Genomic DNA, 16,712 nt, shown 5'->3' on the forward strand with positions numbered 1-16,712 from the left:
TTCTAGCCTAAACGGAAGTGACGTTTAACAAATGTGCGCCTTGTAGCGGGTTAGAAGAGTTAATATTTAACAACATGAGGCGATAAAGACCTTCTCTTTCAAACAACCAAAGTAAACAAAAAGTAGACTTTAGACGGTTTTCAAAATAAGACACAATGGCCGCCATGCGAGCCGCTAAACAAGCGCTGAGAAAAGAAATAAAACGACGAGTTGCCTCACTTAGTGGACAGGAGAAACTCAGACAGTCTTCGGTTCTCTCCCAAAAAGTAAGAACATATAGTTGCATCATTATATAACTTTTGATGTACACTACAACAAGTGCTCTTAATTTTTGTATTTTTATGAATTGTATTATATGAACTTGCTATGCTAGTTTTATGTAGTGCTTATACTGCAACACTGGTTGGAAGTCTTACTTATTCATAGCTTTTATTGACATTGCTTGCATTAAATTGTATTTTTTAACTCTTATTTCAATCTGTTCCAAACTCAAAAGTTAGACGTTTTTGTAAAGTTGTCTTTCTCGTGTAATGTACATACAGTTTATATGCACACTAATCTGCAATAAGAGCTATATATATAGTCATCTCTCAAACACCCTTTTGCTAGACGGTGTTTCCAAAGCATCTTTAACAAGTCTGACTTTACCCTTGCTCAGAAACACATTACAATGAGACAATTTGTGAATGTTTATACAGTGAATAGCATCATCATTCTTACATTTTGTAAGCACCTGGTTTGCCAGAAAATAAGAAGACAAAGCATGAAGGATCAGTGCTGTCAACTAAGCAAGTCACTTTGTCACTATTTGAAGTTTTTGGAAAAAGGCACAAATCTAAGGACTTTATGTGGTTTTATTAGACAGAAGCAGTCCTGTAGGAAACCCTGTGCGATGACGCATAAATGCTAAACCCTATTCCACTTTTCTGTTAAATAAAACATTCTTAAATTTCTCTGATTTCAGCTCTTCAGGCACCCAAAGTATGTGGCGAGTCAGCGTATCGCAGTGTTCCTCAGCATGGACGATGAAGTGCGCACTGAGGAAATCATCAGCAACGTGTTTGAAGCAGGGAAAATATGTTTCATCCCCAGATATGAGCATGGCAGCAACCACATGGACATGTTGAGGCTGAATGGCGTGCAGGACATGAAAACCCTTCCTGTGACATCCTGGAACATCCAACAGCCTGACCGACATGACCACAGTAGAGAAGAAGCCCTGGCTACAGGTAGACCAGTGTTTGTGATCTTTACCAACGCTGCTTCAGGGTTTCCCACAGATTGCTAATATATATGTGTTGGTGGAGGTGTGGCTAGGTGCATGATCAATATGACATCTTTATACCTATGATGTCATGATTAAGTTGATTGGCAGTGGTGCATATAGTTTTTAAAAGACTAAACAAATGTTTTACATATATTTCAAAACAAATCTGGATTGTTAGTTATTAATAATAACATATTTTTGTTACATTGTTTTGCTCTACTTTTTTTGTTGCTGCTTGTTGTAAAAGGTAACACAGGGTACACTGTATTCTCCCCTGCCTGAATTTTGGAATTTAGTTTGTCAAATATGTAAACAGTTTTTTGAGTTAGAGATGACAAACATTACTTGAGATGGTTTATTGATATTCTCCATGATGAAGTCATTGTAATACTAAGCACATTAAGAAGAGTAGGTTTTACAATTTATTCACATTTGACGTGCACATGCATGTAGGAATCACATTAAATTAATAACACAGTTTAGATTAAACAGAAAAAAGAATACAATTATTCAGGATGAAGGTTGGCTTTAATGCCACTAGCTTAATGCTAATGTACAATGGACAAGCTCATTGACAGGCTAACAGAAATTAGCATGGCCAATCAATCACAGGGCACATATAGACAAACAATCATTCACACTCATATTCATACCTACGTACAATTTGCAGTCTCCAGTGAACCTAACGTGCATATTTTTGGAAGCCGAAGTACCCGGCGAAAACCCACACACTCACGGGTGTTCTCCAACACAGAGATGTCCAAATGCAGGTTCAAAGACGCACACGGTGTAAAGTTAGATGTGAATGTCGGTAGTAATGTCAAAATAAAGGTAGTTTACACACGCTCGAAAAAAAATAAATGCATTAACTAACTTGAAATTCCTTTCTCTTCAACTTTGTCCTCTTTTGCCGGGTGCCAACCCCGTTTAGGTGCACAACCAACTTTAGCACTGACAGGCGATTCATATGCACATTTTGTTTTCAAACTTATTATGGCCAATAGTACGTAAATAATATACTATATACAGTAAAACTCTTAATACAATATTACTTAAATTTGTTTTCATGTAAAAAATCTATGTTAAAAAACCCTTATTTTTAAGGTGTGTTAGTTTTTATTTTGCCGTAGCGGTGCGCCACAATCAATTACTAGAGGGGGAAACCCTGTGCTTATGTAATGTGAAAAGTAGTAGAAGAAGTTACTGTTTGACATATGCGAGACAGTAAAACTATGAGTATATGCCTCTTCCACTCTCAACCAAAGTCGGTTGGGATAGGCCAGCCATGCCTCTATTGAGGACAAGCACTGTAGAAAATGTGATTACATTCAATTTGTTTTCCAGGAGGTCTGGACCTCATCTTAATGCCAGGTCTGGGCTTTGACTTGTCTGGGAAGCGTCTGGGCAGAGGAAAGGGATTCTATGACACTTATCTAGAGCGCTGCATCAGACACCCCAAAGGGAAACCCTACACGATCGCCTTAGCCTTTAAAGAACAGCTGTGTCAGAACATCCCCGTGGATGACAACGATGTGCTCATCGATGAAGTCTTGTATGAAGATGATCAGTAACCACCTACAATATTTTTTTTCTTTCCATCTTTGACATCCAACGCATTCACGTTCAACGCAAGCCAAAGCAAATGATGGATGGCTGCCAAACAGCAGGTGATGTGTGCTGGACTTGGTGTGCCTGACACAAAACTTTGCACAGTTCATGACTGTCAAACACATTAACTTTTTTAAAAGAAGGCCACTTGTGACATCTGATTCGCTTCGCTGTCTTTGACGTTATTACAGCATATACTTGGACTGCAGTTTTCTCCTTGGAGGCAGAGCCTCGATTGTCTCTCATAAAGGTACCGCACAGTTTCTTTGTATATAAAGTAACACAGCATCCATTTTACGTATTTAGTGAATTGTCAAATTTGCATAATTGGCAATGAGGCATTTGCAAAAAGCGAGTAAAAGACATGAAAAGCAAAACAAATGTGTTTGGAAATATAAATGATCCACGGCTGCTTTTGTTGGTTTTTTTTTTGTCACAATTTGAAGTTTTTGTGCATAGCCACAATATGCTCTTTTTCACATCAAAGTTCAGATTTGTCAGGAGTGAAATAAATGTGGAAAATGTGATGCTAACTTCATGGCTGCTGTACTCATGTTTCTATATGTTATTGATCTTTAAAAACGGTTCTAATAATCAAGTGTGAAAACTCGTCAGACTGACTGATGTGCACATCAGAATTTTGAACAATTTTAAAAGTTATGAACAACTAACACTCACATAGCTACAGTTATATGAGTGGATATAAAAGAATGCGCTAAGTGGTGCAGAAAAATACCATTCAAAACAAAGGCTGCAATAATAGTATTAGAACCTGCCTCTCGAGCAGGAAACCGCACTGCGTTCTGTGATCCGTAGAATGACTGAAAAGGCGCTTAATCAAACATTTTTATGGCAAACTTATTCCCAGCACTTTCCTGATCTGTCATAATTTAGAATACTTTAGCAACATTCTGCAAGTGTGTTCACAATATTTAATGGTGCAGAAGAAACAATGTGTTGTCTTGTAAGGCAGGTGTTACAAGTTTGATCCCAGGTGCATGGCACTCCAAGCAGCTCTTTCTAATGCCAAGCCCCCACCCCCAAACTTATCCTTGGAGGAGAGGAAGGCAGTAAGATCACTGGGCAAGGAGGAAAACATCACGATCCTGCCAGCTGATAAGGGGAGATGCAAAGTAATTCTCAACACAACTGACTACCAAAACCAGTTGCTTACACTCCTCAAAGACTTCAAAACATGAATACCGTATTTTTCGGACTATAAGTCGCATTTTTTTTCATAGTTTGGCTTTTTCATAGTGCGACTTATATATGTTTTTTTCCTTTTCTATTATGCATTTTCGGCATACTCCGGTGCGACTTATACTCCGAAAAATACGGTACTCAAAAGGGACCCAACTGGTGGGTACAAGAGAAGAATTATTGAATACTTACAAACTCTACAAAAGTCAGAAGCCGTCAACCGGGCGTTGTATTACTGATAATACCCACAAGAAACCATTCCTGGCATTTATGGCCTTCCAAAAATACACAAAGATGGGGCTTCCCTCAGACCCCTTTTCAGCAGCATTAACTCTGTGACATAATATTGCCAAGTACAGTAAGTGGCCAACATCTTAGCACCTTTGGTTGGCAAAACTCCACATCATGTCTAAAACTCAATTGACTTTGTAGCAAAGATCAGAGATCTAAACTGGACAAAATTAAACTATGGTTTCATCCGACGCCACCTCCCTGTTCACCTGTATTCCAACCCAGGATACCGTTTACACAGTGAGGCAACATCTACTATGTGATTGTACCTTACAAGATAGATCCACACTAAACCCAGAACAAATTTGCCTTTTGCTGTAACTTTGCCTTAACACTACATACAATTAATGGGAACGTTTTACCGACAAAAACATGGTTGTGCCATGGGATCACCTGTATCCCCAACAATAGCAAACATTTACATGGAGGACATGGAAAGGAGAGCTCTGAGCTCTGAAGGGAACAGCACCAAGTCATTGGTACAGATATGTGGATGACACCTTGGTGAAAATCAGAAACCAAGAAGTGCAAGCCTTCACCGAGCACATTAAACTCAGTGGACAAAAACATCAAGTTCACATGTGAGGATGTCAAAGTCAGTAAGTTGCCTTTTTGGACTGTGATGTCCACATTGGAGAGAACAGGGGCCTCCATGTTTGGATTTACCGAAAAACCAAACACACCGATCAATACCTACTTTTTGACTTACACCACCCACTGGAACACAAACCGGGCATTATCAGAACCCTACAACACAGAGCTGATAATGTTCCTACCGGCCCACAGGCCAAAGAGAAAGAGCATAGGCATTTGAGGGAAGACCTCAAAACCTGTGGTCATCCCAGCTGGTCGTTTGTGAAACGTGCATCCAGTTCCAGAAATAACAAGAACAGAGTGGATGAGGAAGAAAAAGGTGGCAGACGCAAACATATTGTCATTCCATATGTATCTGGTCCATCTGAGAAACTCGGAATCATTTTTAACCAACCAGTACACTTCAAACCAGGCAACACCCTGAGACAGAGACTGGTGCATCCTAAAGACCGGACACCCCACACCCACAAAACAATCTGGTGTATGCTATCTAGTGTAATGATGAATGCACTGATTCATATATTGGGGAAACAAAACAACCACGAAGCCGGCGCACGCCACAGCATAGACGGGCAAACTCTTTAGGCCAAGACTCAGCTGTCTACCTGCACCTCAGGGAGAAACAGCACTCCTTTGAGAACACAAATGTACAGATTCTGGACAGGGAGGACGGATGGTATAAAAAAGTGAGGGAAGCCATACCTGTACAGAGGAGGTGGGCTGCGACACCACCTGTCCCCCACACATAACACCGTCCTTTCATCCATTCCTCAAATACTTGCCATTTGTTTACAACTGAATGGAATGCTTAAGTGGGGGATTCTGACTATTTTGGACTGGTGGTAGTCGATCCACAGCGATCATTCTGCCACACAATACCTCAATGCTAACAAGGGGAAATTACACATCAACGACTGCCCTTGGCTTTGATAGTAGGATTGCTATTTGCATCAAAACTGTTGTTTCTCTCACTGCGATAGGGCAAAACTATCCTTGCCCAGGCACACCCTCCTGGTTTTGGAGTATAAATATTTGGGGTTTAGGCACCAGCCGCTGGACTAGATCTGACCAATCTAAGTCTATGAGCACGAACTGATGAAGCCTACATGGATTAGAGGCGAAACGTCTTCTAGGACTACCTTGTGCTTTTATTGAAAGTGCAACACAGTTTTATGTGACTTACTTTACCAGCTCTGAGTGTGGGGGTGAGTGAGAGAGAGAGCATGTTCAGGCAGAGAGGACAACATTACCAAGCAGACGGTCTGTTGAGAACGTTGCCAGGAATATTGCTTGTTTATAACGTCTTGCCGTTTGTTTATACTCATATTTAGAAACCATATAATTTGAGTTAAGTCATCTTAATTGTGGCATGGTCATGGTCCATTATTTAATTGCTAACTTCGTCAGTGTTTCCAAAAAATAACATTATGTCTTGTCATTTCCTTTCAGGTCGCAAAAGGCCACCGCTAAAAAAAAAAGGACAAATGATTGAAACAGCAGCAGGACTTACGGCTACACTACAACACAATCACAACACTGAATTAGACTTGACCATTTATCAACATCAGATAAGATGTGCAATGATATCTTACAGTAGAATGATATTACATAGAGTAGTGAGGCAGTCAGGGTAATGAAAGGTGGAGAGACTGAAGAAGGTCAGGTGTGGACATGAACCAGTGAAATATATTAGCCTTTTATTACTTTTTAAAAGAAAACAATTTTATTTTAGCATGAGAATAACTAATAAAGTCAGGAGAGAGAAGGGAGTGTCAGGTGGAGCTTCAGGGTGTAAGGAAACATTTCAAAATCATATTATTGATTATAATAGGAAAGGACAACTGATGTGAAGTAGAAGTTTTTTTAGGATGTATTTATTTTATTATAATAATTATTTAATCATTTAATCCATCCATTTTCTACCGCTTACAGCAGGGGTCGGGAACCTTTTTGGCTGAGAGAGCCATGAAAGCCAAATATTGTAAAATGTATTTCCGTGAGAGCCATATAATATTTTGGTAACACTTTAGTATGGGGAACATATTCACCATTATTAGTTGCTTATTAACATGCAAATTAGTAACATATTGGGTCTTAATTAGTCATTATTAAGTACTTATTAATGCCTTATTCGGCATGGCCTTATTATACATCTAGGAAGCCATTAACTAAGAGTCTTCCCTCAATAACCTCAGAATTATTGCTTATTAGTAACCCTAAACCTTATATGTTCCCCTGGTGTCCAAATAACTCTAAATTAAGTCTTTGTTCCCCATACTAAAGTGTTACCAATATTTTTTAACACTGTATACAACTAAATAAGTGCATTTTTAAGTAAGACTAACATTTTTAGAGTATAATAAGTCTCTTATTCTTTTTAATAACATTGTTATTCTGAAGCTAACCAAAAATAAATAAAATATTAATGCGACTTCTTGAACAGGTGCGATAGAACACGGATGGATGGATTAAAATGCATGAGAATGTTTTTAATTTTGAACGTTATTTTTAACGCTGTGATTACCAGCGGAATCATTTGTTACTTGTTGTGTTAAGCAATGTCAGCTAAGATTTATCTGAGAGCCAGATGCAGTCATCAAAAGAGCCACACCTGGCTCTAGAGCCATAGGTTACCTACCCCTGGCTTACAGGGTCGCGTTTCTACAGTACAATAGGGTTTGGGTTATGTTTTAAGTCATATGCTGATACAGTACATTACTCTAGGTAATGTCCAATACATGAATGCCATGCAGGAACATCGAGGGCTTGAAGCAGGGAGTCAAAGTCATCTTTAAAGTGCAAACATTAATGGTTGGTTTGACAGCATGCGAGCATAGTGATCACTAACTGCTGTGCTATTAAATCCAGCAGGGGGCGGTAGAGACAGGACGTTTGTTTTTGCTACCATCAGCATGTTGACAACCTCCAGGTTGCTGCCATGGTAACAAAAAAACGTGGTTTAATGATCGTTTCCAGATGTTTCCCACATGAAAATGCTTCCAAAGTGGACTGTTTCAGGTACAGGTGTGAACCTGATGTGATTGGACGTGTTTGCCACTTGTGCTGACCCTCACCACTAAAAGAGGAGGCTCCTCACGGCTATATTCTGCAGTCATGTGAGACGGAAACATCTGGAAAAGATCAATCAATGAGCTCAGCTGCTGCAGGAGTTCAAAAACCAACTTGTGCAGCAGTTAGTCCTCACCAGTGGCCGCTTCACCTTTGAAAAATCATTTGTTCTCATTAACTATAATTATTTACAGTTGACCAACTGTGGAACGGGCTTCACGGTGGCAGAGGGGTTAGTGCATCTGCCTCACAATACGAAGGTCCTGAGTAGTCTTGGGTTCAATCCCGGGCTCGGGATCTTTCTGTGTGGAGTTTGCATGTTCTCCCCGTGACTGCGTGGGTTCCCTCCGGGTACTCCGGCTTCCTCCCACCTCCAAAGACATGCACCTGGGGATAAGTTGATTGGCAACACTAAAATTGGCCCTAGTGTGTGGATGTGAGTGTGAATGTTGTCTGTCTATCTGTGTTGGCCCTGCGATGAGGTGGCGACTTGTCCAGGGTGTACACCGCCTTCCGCCCGATTGTAGCTGAGATAGGCTCCAGCGCCCCCCGCGACCCCAAAGGGAATAAGCGGTAGAAAATGGATGGATGGAACTGTGGAACCTGCTCAAGCTGTGAGAGAACACAAGAAGCATTCATCAGCGCGTTCTTTCATCCCACAACAATATTTTAATTGGACTGTACAGGGTGATGCTTAGTGTTTGAAAGCAAACTATATAAAGTACATTATACAATTATACAAACATAATTACATTTACAATGTTTAATGTAATATATGTAAGACAAATAAATAATGTAAAGTGTAAATGTGATTTGTAATTTATATTGTCAAGATTCAAGATGATTTATTGTCAATTCTCAACATGCACAAGACACATAAGAACTGAAAAGTATATTTTTGGCACAGTCCCACTAAGAGCAGACATACGTTACAGGGAGACAAGACGAGACCGCCGACGGAGCAGCCATTTTTACGGCGCTCCTTAAAAAAAAGGTGAGAAAAAGGTGATATTTGGAAAGGGGGGAAGAGTAAAAAAATATCAGTCAAAGGCTGGATCCACAAGAAGGGGTCCAGACTGAGTCTAAGGGAAAAAAAACCCATTTGCAATGCAAACATAAACACGTTACATTTAGTCACAACAAACTCGCAACAGAGGGAGGGGGGGTTGGAGCAAACAAGCGGTGGTGAAGGCGTTGGTTGGGGAAGGGGCGGGTGCGTACCGCCCTCACCAGAGGCAAGACAGAAAAGCCTTAAATATCTTTACTAATTAAATTTTGATACATTTGTATTATTATTATTATTAGCCTTTATTTAACCAGGTAAAATCCCATTGAGATCAAAGATCTCTTTTCCAAGGGAGACCTGGCCAAGAGGGCAGCAGCATCATTGTGTTTTCTCTCAACTAAATGTGGTACATTTTACAATTTTATCATATTTACAAGGTAATTATTTGTTTTTCATTTTGTTTGTATTAATGATATATATATATATATATATATATATATATATATATATATATATATATATATATATATATAAAAATATATATATATATATATATATATATATATATACACACATTAATTAATTATACATATACATTACACTTTATACATATAATTGGATTACATAGGTTTGTAATACCAGGATATATGTGTCCAATAAATATATATTTTTAAACATACACAATACTTTTTGTATTCATTGTATGGTTAGTTTGTACAATATAAATACATATTTCCCCTTTTTTTATTTTTATTTTTTTATAAATGAAATACATATTTGTACTTATTACAAGTCGTTAATTATGTTTGCATTATTTTATTACAATTATTGAGTAAATAATTATTTAATGTATTATTTATGAATTACAAATATTTTGTATAATGTGTGTATGTAGTTCAGTAACCGCACAGTTGCGATTGATTGAATGCCCTGAGAATACAATGCCCTGGGTCGATGAGAACATACATGGACGTGTGTATATTATATGTTCAGACTTTAGAGACAAATAACGCACACACACACACACACACACACACACACACACACACATACACATATATTCGGGCTGTGAAACGATTAAAATATTTAATTACGATTAATCACATTTTATTCATAGTTAACTTAAAATTAAGTGTGAGTAATTACATATATATTTAATATTTCGTCAATAATATGTGTACCATAGACAGATCATTTTCAAGTTTTAACACCATGAATGGACAATTGATTTGCTTTAATGTAATGTGGTTTAAACATTACGCTTAACACAAAAAGGAAAAACATGATTTAATGACAATTAAAAAAACAAACTTTTGTGTGTTGGTGTCTTGCCAGATTTTGTATTTTGTAGAAATACAGACTTTGTATCCCTGCTTTAAGAGCACTTGCATTCAGAGGAGGAGCTACACTTCCATGTTTAGATAACAGTTCTTGTCTAAATAACACAAAATGTTGATTGTTTTGATCATGCTTTGATTGTCAAAGATGTTTGGTAAGATCCATCCATCCATTCATTTACTACCGCTTGTTCCTTTTGAGGTTGTGAGGGGGGGCTGGAGCCTATCCCAGCTGGTATCTGTGATATTTCTACCTGAATAATTGCTACTGACATTCTGTACAAAACATGTTGTACAAGTTAATGGTCTTCATATTGCTGCATGGCAATCTTTGAACCTTCCTTAATAATTAATAACATGTAATATTCAGTCTGCTGATGATTTTGTAATTGAGGACTCGACCAGAATATGTTATAAAATAATTTACACAATATTTCAGCCAGCCATAAACATTCCCCATATTCATCAACTGATGTACTAGCATTTACAGTTAAAGAAAATAATTACAAAACATCTCTGACAAATAGGAATTGATACTGATACTCAAAGGTACCAATTTTCGGTACTTTTGTGTGTGTTCATGTGGTAAAAATGTTTTATTTGTGTAATATTGAAATGTTAACATGTTTAAATCTAACATTTATTTCTCTTTATTTATCATTCATCAAATATATTAAATCAATATCCAATTATTTGTATAGTAACATGTTTGCAATTATTTTGTAAATTTCTTCAACACAAAAACACTAAACAACAACAATGCGGTGTTATTTTCTTAGTATTTCACAAAATAAGACTCGGTTCCATGTACTCCTTTCTTTTTCCATCTGGAAAATATGTGCTGGGGGTCCATGGAAGCAATTAAGGCAACTAAGTTAAAAACAAATGAGCAAAAGAGGATGGAGTCAAATTAAAGACCATTTTTTCCAAAAGTATTACAACACAAATGAAAGTGAAGGAAAAACTAATAAAGCTAATGTATTTTATACAGTAGTCTTTTTACCTGGAGCATGCGTAGAGGATGATGATGTCGCTGTTATCGTCACCAAATGTTAACGCCATTTCTTCCCCGTGTTGTTGGCTGCAGCTGAGTCGCTAAAGGTGCCAAATGCAGGAGTTGCAGCCGTACATCTAACTTGGCTGCACTCTTCAGCCATGAGAAAAAACCTATGTTTAACCAGGTGCTTCCTCAGATTGGAAGTATTCCCGCCACTTGCCTTGATATTTGCATCAAAAATATTGCAGCAGGCGTAATCTGCATCAGCATCGCATTTAGAAAAGACCAGCCACAATTTAGAGCATTTTCTATCTGGCATGGTTGGGTTTTTGTTATGAAACATTGATGGGTAGCAAGATTACTAAGAGCATGTCCGCTTTGAAATCTCTTGTTTTCTCGAGTGCTAACAAGTACTCGCCATTCGCAAGTGCTAATTCAAACAGATGTGACGTCACGTGCAACCCAGGCACTGAAACATGGCACCGCTGGATCTTACGTGAATCTGTGCCCAGCAGTACCGGCTGGTTTTAGACGGTACCAACAAAAGTACCGGATCCGGTGCCCATCCCTATTGTCAAAGCATGATTGTAATGTAATACATTTTCATTTTGTAAATGCAGTTAAACCGAATGTATAGCGTATCACTTTTATTTTGAAGCCGGAAAAGTGTGTGATTGGTTTGAGAAAGTGTCTTGACATGTTTTGGTGTTGAATCGACGGTTTGCAATAAAAACAACTCTCCTTTCGACCGTCTTTCATTTCTGTTGAGCTTTTATGTCATCTTACTAACTAAATCAGTCACAGTAACAATCTAAATGTTATGTTATTACTGCACCTTAACCGTAATCTGAACACAAAAGTGAAGCACCACCCACCTCTAGAACGACACGCGCAGCAGGCGTTTTCTTCAGGGATGTTGCCTCTTCTCACGGTGAAAAATAGTCCTTTCTTGTCGGGAGAACAACTTGTTATGGCTTTGAACCTGATATTTCCAAAAGGTAGACTTTCCTTTGTACATTTCTGCCCGCGTGTGGCTCATCAGTAGCAAGTGAACTGCAGCCAAGTTCCCCAGCTACGGCAAAGCCCGAGGTTAAAAAAAAGACTTGTGTGCGTTAATCGTCCATAAAAAAAATGTATGCCGTTATTGAAATTTATTGTTAATGCGTTATTATCACGTTGACTTTGACAGCCTAATACAGTGTATATATATATATATATATATATATATATATATATATATATATATATATATATATGCTGTATGTCTGTATATAGTCACAGTAAATCCAAGCGCTACATCTGCTTCTTCATATTCTACTACAGTGTTTTTCAACCTTTTTTGAGCAAAGGCCCATTTTTTGCGTTGAAAAAATCCGGGGGCACACCACCAGCAGAAATCATTAAAAAACGAAACTCAGTTGACAGTAAAAAGTCGCAATTGTTGGATATGACTTTAAACCATAACCAACCATGCATTAATATAGCTCTTGTCTCAAAGCAGGTGTACTGTCACGACCTGTCACATAACGCCGTGACTTATTTAGAATGTTTTGATGTTTTCCTGTGTGTAGTGTTTTAGTTCTTGTCTTGCGCTCCTATTTTGGTGTCTTTTTGTCTTTTTGTCTTTTTTTGTTTTTTTCCTGTAGCAGTTTCATGTCTTCCTTTGAGCGATATTTCCCGCATCTACTTTGTTTTAGCAATCAAGAATATTTCAGTTGTTTTTATCCTTCTTTGTGGGGACATTGTTGATTGTCATGTCATGTTCGGCTATACATTGTGGATGCCGTCTTTGCTCCACAGTAAGTATTTGCTGTCATCCAGCATTCTGTTTTTGTTGACTTTGTAGCCAGTTCAGTTTTAGTTTCGTTCTACATAGCCTTCCCTAAATTTCAATGCCTTTTCTTAGGGGCACTGACCTTTTGTTTATTTTTGGTTTAAGCATTAGACACCTTTTTACCTGCACGCCGCCTCCAGCTGTTTCCGACATCTACAAAGCAATTAGCTACCGGCTGCCACCTACTGATATGGAAGAGTATTACACGGTTACTCTGCCGAACTCTAGACAGCACCAACACTCAACAACAAGACATCATTTGCAGACTATAATTACTGGTTTGCAAAAAATATTTTTAACCAAAATAGGTGAAATTAGATAATCTCCCACGGCACACCAGACTGTATCTCACAGCACAGTGGTTGAAAAACACTGTCCTACTATATCAAAAAAAAGCATCTGTTCCGAGGTGACACACGCCCCCCCAATTGTAACATAATCTAGCCTGTTATTGTCTCATGTTTTTTGGTGGTGTAGAAATTTAACTTTAATAAAGTTATAAGCAGCCCCATTAATTTTGAAAAACATTGCAAATTTAATAATCAAACACAGCAAAATCTATGCATTAAATATTTCATTTTTATTACCTTACATTCATCTTTTGGATAAAACAACACCTAAAAATGAGGACATTTACATTTTTGTAAGACAATATTTCTAATGTGCTCTTCCTACTTTCAAAAATTGTATCAACCAGATATAAACAATATTATTTTATAGAATAATTGTCAATGAAAACAACATGAAGTGGCTTATAGAAACAAACATTGTGCAATTTATGATGAAACATTCAAAAGTGGAACTAGTTGTGCACTGAATGATTCAGAATACACACGCTTTTAAAGGCACATCACAGTGTCAAAGTTAGACCTTGAGATGAGTCCACAAAAGGGTGTCAAATTTAATCGAACAAAATTCAAAGCACATTTCAGACTGTGGACTGAAAAGGACTAATTGACCCCACATAAACACATGTACTTTTTATCCGAGGGTTTTCCACAGAATCTGGAAGAGTCTGAGCATGCGTCTGAGGAGCAGCGTTTCCCATCATGCTTTGTTGTCGTCACAATTGTCACTTTTGACAACGTTGTCATGCATCTCTAATGTGTAATTTTGTACTGCCATGTTTTAATAGTCAAAGTGGTGTCGTTTTTAGTCGTGTACAGTTTTATTATTGCTAGATTTTGTGGTAATCTGACACTCTTAGTAAGAATGGCTAGTGAAGTGCCTCCAATTAATACCACTGTGGCCTCCACCCTCACAGATAAATCAATACCTGTACATGTGAGTTCAAATAGATGGAGGTGAAGAAGTAGATTTAAGTTGTACTTGCCCACTGCACTTGATTTTTGACACCTGTGTTCTAGATGTTTCGCACAATGCACCACACTTGACATGAAGTCCTTTTTCTACGGTTCACCCTGTTCAGTGTTGCAGAGCTGGAGCCTATACCAGCTTGTCAGACTAACAACCCTGGACTGGTCACCTGTCAATCGCAGCACACATGGAGTCAATCACTCACACAGTCACCGAGGAGGAACCCACACAAGTCTGACGTGTCAAGCCCGCGATGTTCAGTTCGTGTTGTGTCAAGGTTTCACAATGGTGACTGCATGAACAATGTTTCAGTGTTTGCCTCACTGTTCCAATTGATGTAGCGTTCATAGCTTTGTAAGGGTCAACTCACAACATCAGAAGGGGATTTACAATCACAAAAATTGCTTTAACGAGTTCCCCTCAACACCTCGGGTGATCCGTTCCGTTATATAAAAAAAAATCTGCCCACTTCAGAATAAAGAAGTGATATCAAGGGTTTGGTGCTGCCACATGTGGGCTTGTCTTGATTGATTGTTCCTTGTCAAGTAGTGTCTCGTGTGTTTGGCCAGGAAGTCGTCACATAGCTTCATAGAGCAGCATCCCATTAAAGATGGTCAACGGTTCCACAGAGTGGGCCAACTTGCCCATCACCAAGTCGATGTAGACCGTGTCCCCAGTCTGCAGCGGTAGGATGATGTTAAAGACCGCCAGCGAGCCTGGAGGGGTTTTGGCCTCAGCCATGGGGTTGTTCTCCAAGCCCTCGGGCTGGTAACCCCCAGAGTCCACTCGGGCCATGCCGTAGTTGGATTTGGACAAAACTGCCTCGATCTTCTCGTTCTTGTGGCCTGTCAGGATGGCGCTGAAAAAGTAGCGCCCATCAACGGGGGCTGTGAAGACGCCTGAGAGAAAGAGTCAATACCCTTAGTTCATGCAGAAATGAGTAACTTACATTTTTATAGGACTCAAAGGGGCACATGATTTCACAATGCATTGTGGGGGTTGGCTAGCCATTGTTGCTGGACAAAGTTTTTGTTTACATGGCTGTACTCAACCAGCGGTATTGTGAGAGAGAGCAACAAACTAGATTAAAATGAATCGTACAAAAGAAAAAAATCCAGAGTCTATGGTGAAACGAACAAGACCCAGTTGCAAAGGCTCGCCACCTTAACAAATAAGTACATATGGTGGAATTGATCTATATGAGCACGTCCAATAGACCAAGCTGCTGAACGTGTCCTGTATCTGTATTGTCGTCAACGCAGTTTATACACAGGCCAAACATTTCAGAATGACAAATCTGTAAAGGCTCACGGACAAACCAACTTTTGGTGTGGCAAGACCTTGGGAATTTACATTAGAAAGAGAAGACTGTCGTCGTTTCTGAGGTAAGTCAACAGAACTTGTCAGTGTGTGGTATCTCCTGGTAAAATTTGTTTCACACTTGATATATTTAAAGTGTAAGATGTACTGTGCATTCATGTGGGAAATATTTAAAGTCTTCTATGAATAAGGGTATTGCTTTTTTCCCAAATTCTGTACTTTGTTCGTAAGCCGCAGATAGCTTAGCTTACCTAACGCTAACATCCTACTATATGCTACATGTGCAACAGAATAAAACAGGCTTTGATTCAAACTTAGGGGTGTGAAAACGCTGTGAACACAACATGTACCAGGTGACTGCGTTAAAAGTCATGTTTGATTGTCTCACGGCTGCTATCCAGGCTATTCATTGTCTCTTTGTTAGCTCACAAACCTGAGTTCCTTGGCTTTGCTTCTACACTGGAAATGAGACAAATATCACCAAAACTTTTTTTCCCCTGAAGTGATCATGACAACAATTATGACAGTTAATGATGCCGCACGTTCACGCCATGTTTTGAACTTGTTAAGGAAAGGAACACAACTTTAAGACAAGAGTCATGCATTCAGCCATGTAAATAAGCTATTCAGATACCAGCAAGAACCACAATGCATTGCGTTTCCACGTCACACTTTCGAGCCCATTTATTTTATATGGTTGTACCTGTTCTGGGGTCATAGAAGTCTCCTTCATTAACAAAGACCTTATCAAAGACAATGGTTCCTGCCCTCTCCATAGGGACAGTCAGAGTAGCAGAGAATGACAGTTTGGGTGAATGAGCATCAACACCCGGCAGTCCTGACAACACAACATATGAATATTCAATTAATCT

At 38.8% G+C, this 16,712-nt stretch overlaps 2 protein-coding genes across 3 annotated transcripts in view; one reads left to right on the forward strand and one right to left on the reverse strand.

Annotated features, from left to right (window-relative positions):
• Positions 1-5: 5 nt before the first annotated feature.
• On the forward strand, positions 6-3,413 carry mthfs (5,10-methenyltetrahydrofolate synthetase (5-formyltetrahydrofolate cyclo-ligase)). The gene is made up of 3 exons (XM_061963504.2): positions 6-266; positions 965-1,229; positions 2,612-3,413. Exons 1-3 carry the CDS (start codon positions 156-158, stop codon positions 2,836-2,838), a joined length of 603 nt encoding a protein of 200 aa, XP_061819488.1. The 5' UTR covers positions 6-155; the 3' UTR covers positions 2,839-3,413.
• Positions 3,414-13,775: 10,362 nt separating this feature from the next.
• emilin1b (elastin microfibril interfacer 1b) overlaps positions 13,776-16,712 on the reverse strand; it is a 105,024-nt gene continuing 102,087 nt past the window's right edge. For both annotated transcript variants that reach the window (XM_061963874.2, XM_061963875.2), the window contains 2 exons: positions 16,544-16,678; positions 13,776-15,419 (listed from right to left, as the gene is read on the reverse strand). In XM_061963874.2, coding sequence (XP_061819858.2) covers positions 15,097-15,419; positions 16,544-16,678 — 458 coding nt within the window. In that variant the 3' untranslated portion in view covers positions 13,776-15,096. The remainder of the gene's footprint in view (positions 15,420-16,543; positions 16,679-16,712) is intronic.

This window comes from Nerophis lumbriciformis, linkage group LG06 (assembly GCF_033978685.3).
Source record: "Nerophis lumbriciformis linkage group LG06, RoL_Nlum_v2.1, whole genome shotgun sequence".
NCBI classification, from domain to species: Eukaryota; Metazoa; Chordata; class Actinopteri; order Syngnathiformes; family Syngnathidae; genus Nerophis; species Nerophis lumbriciformis.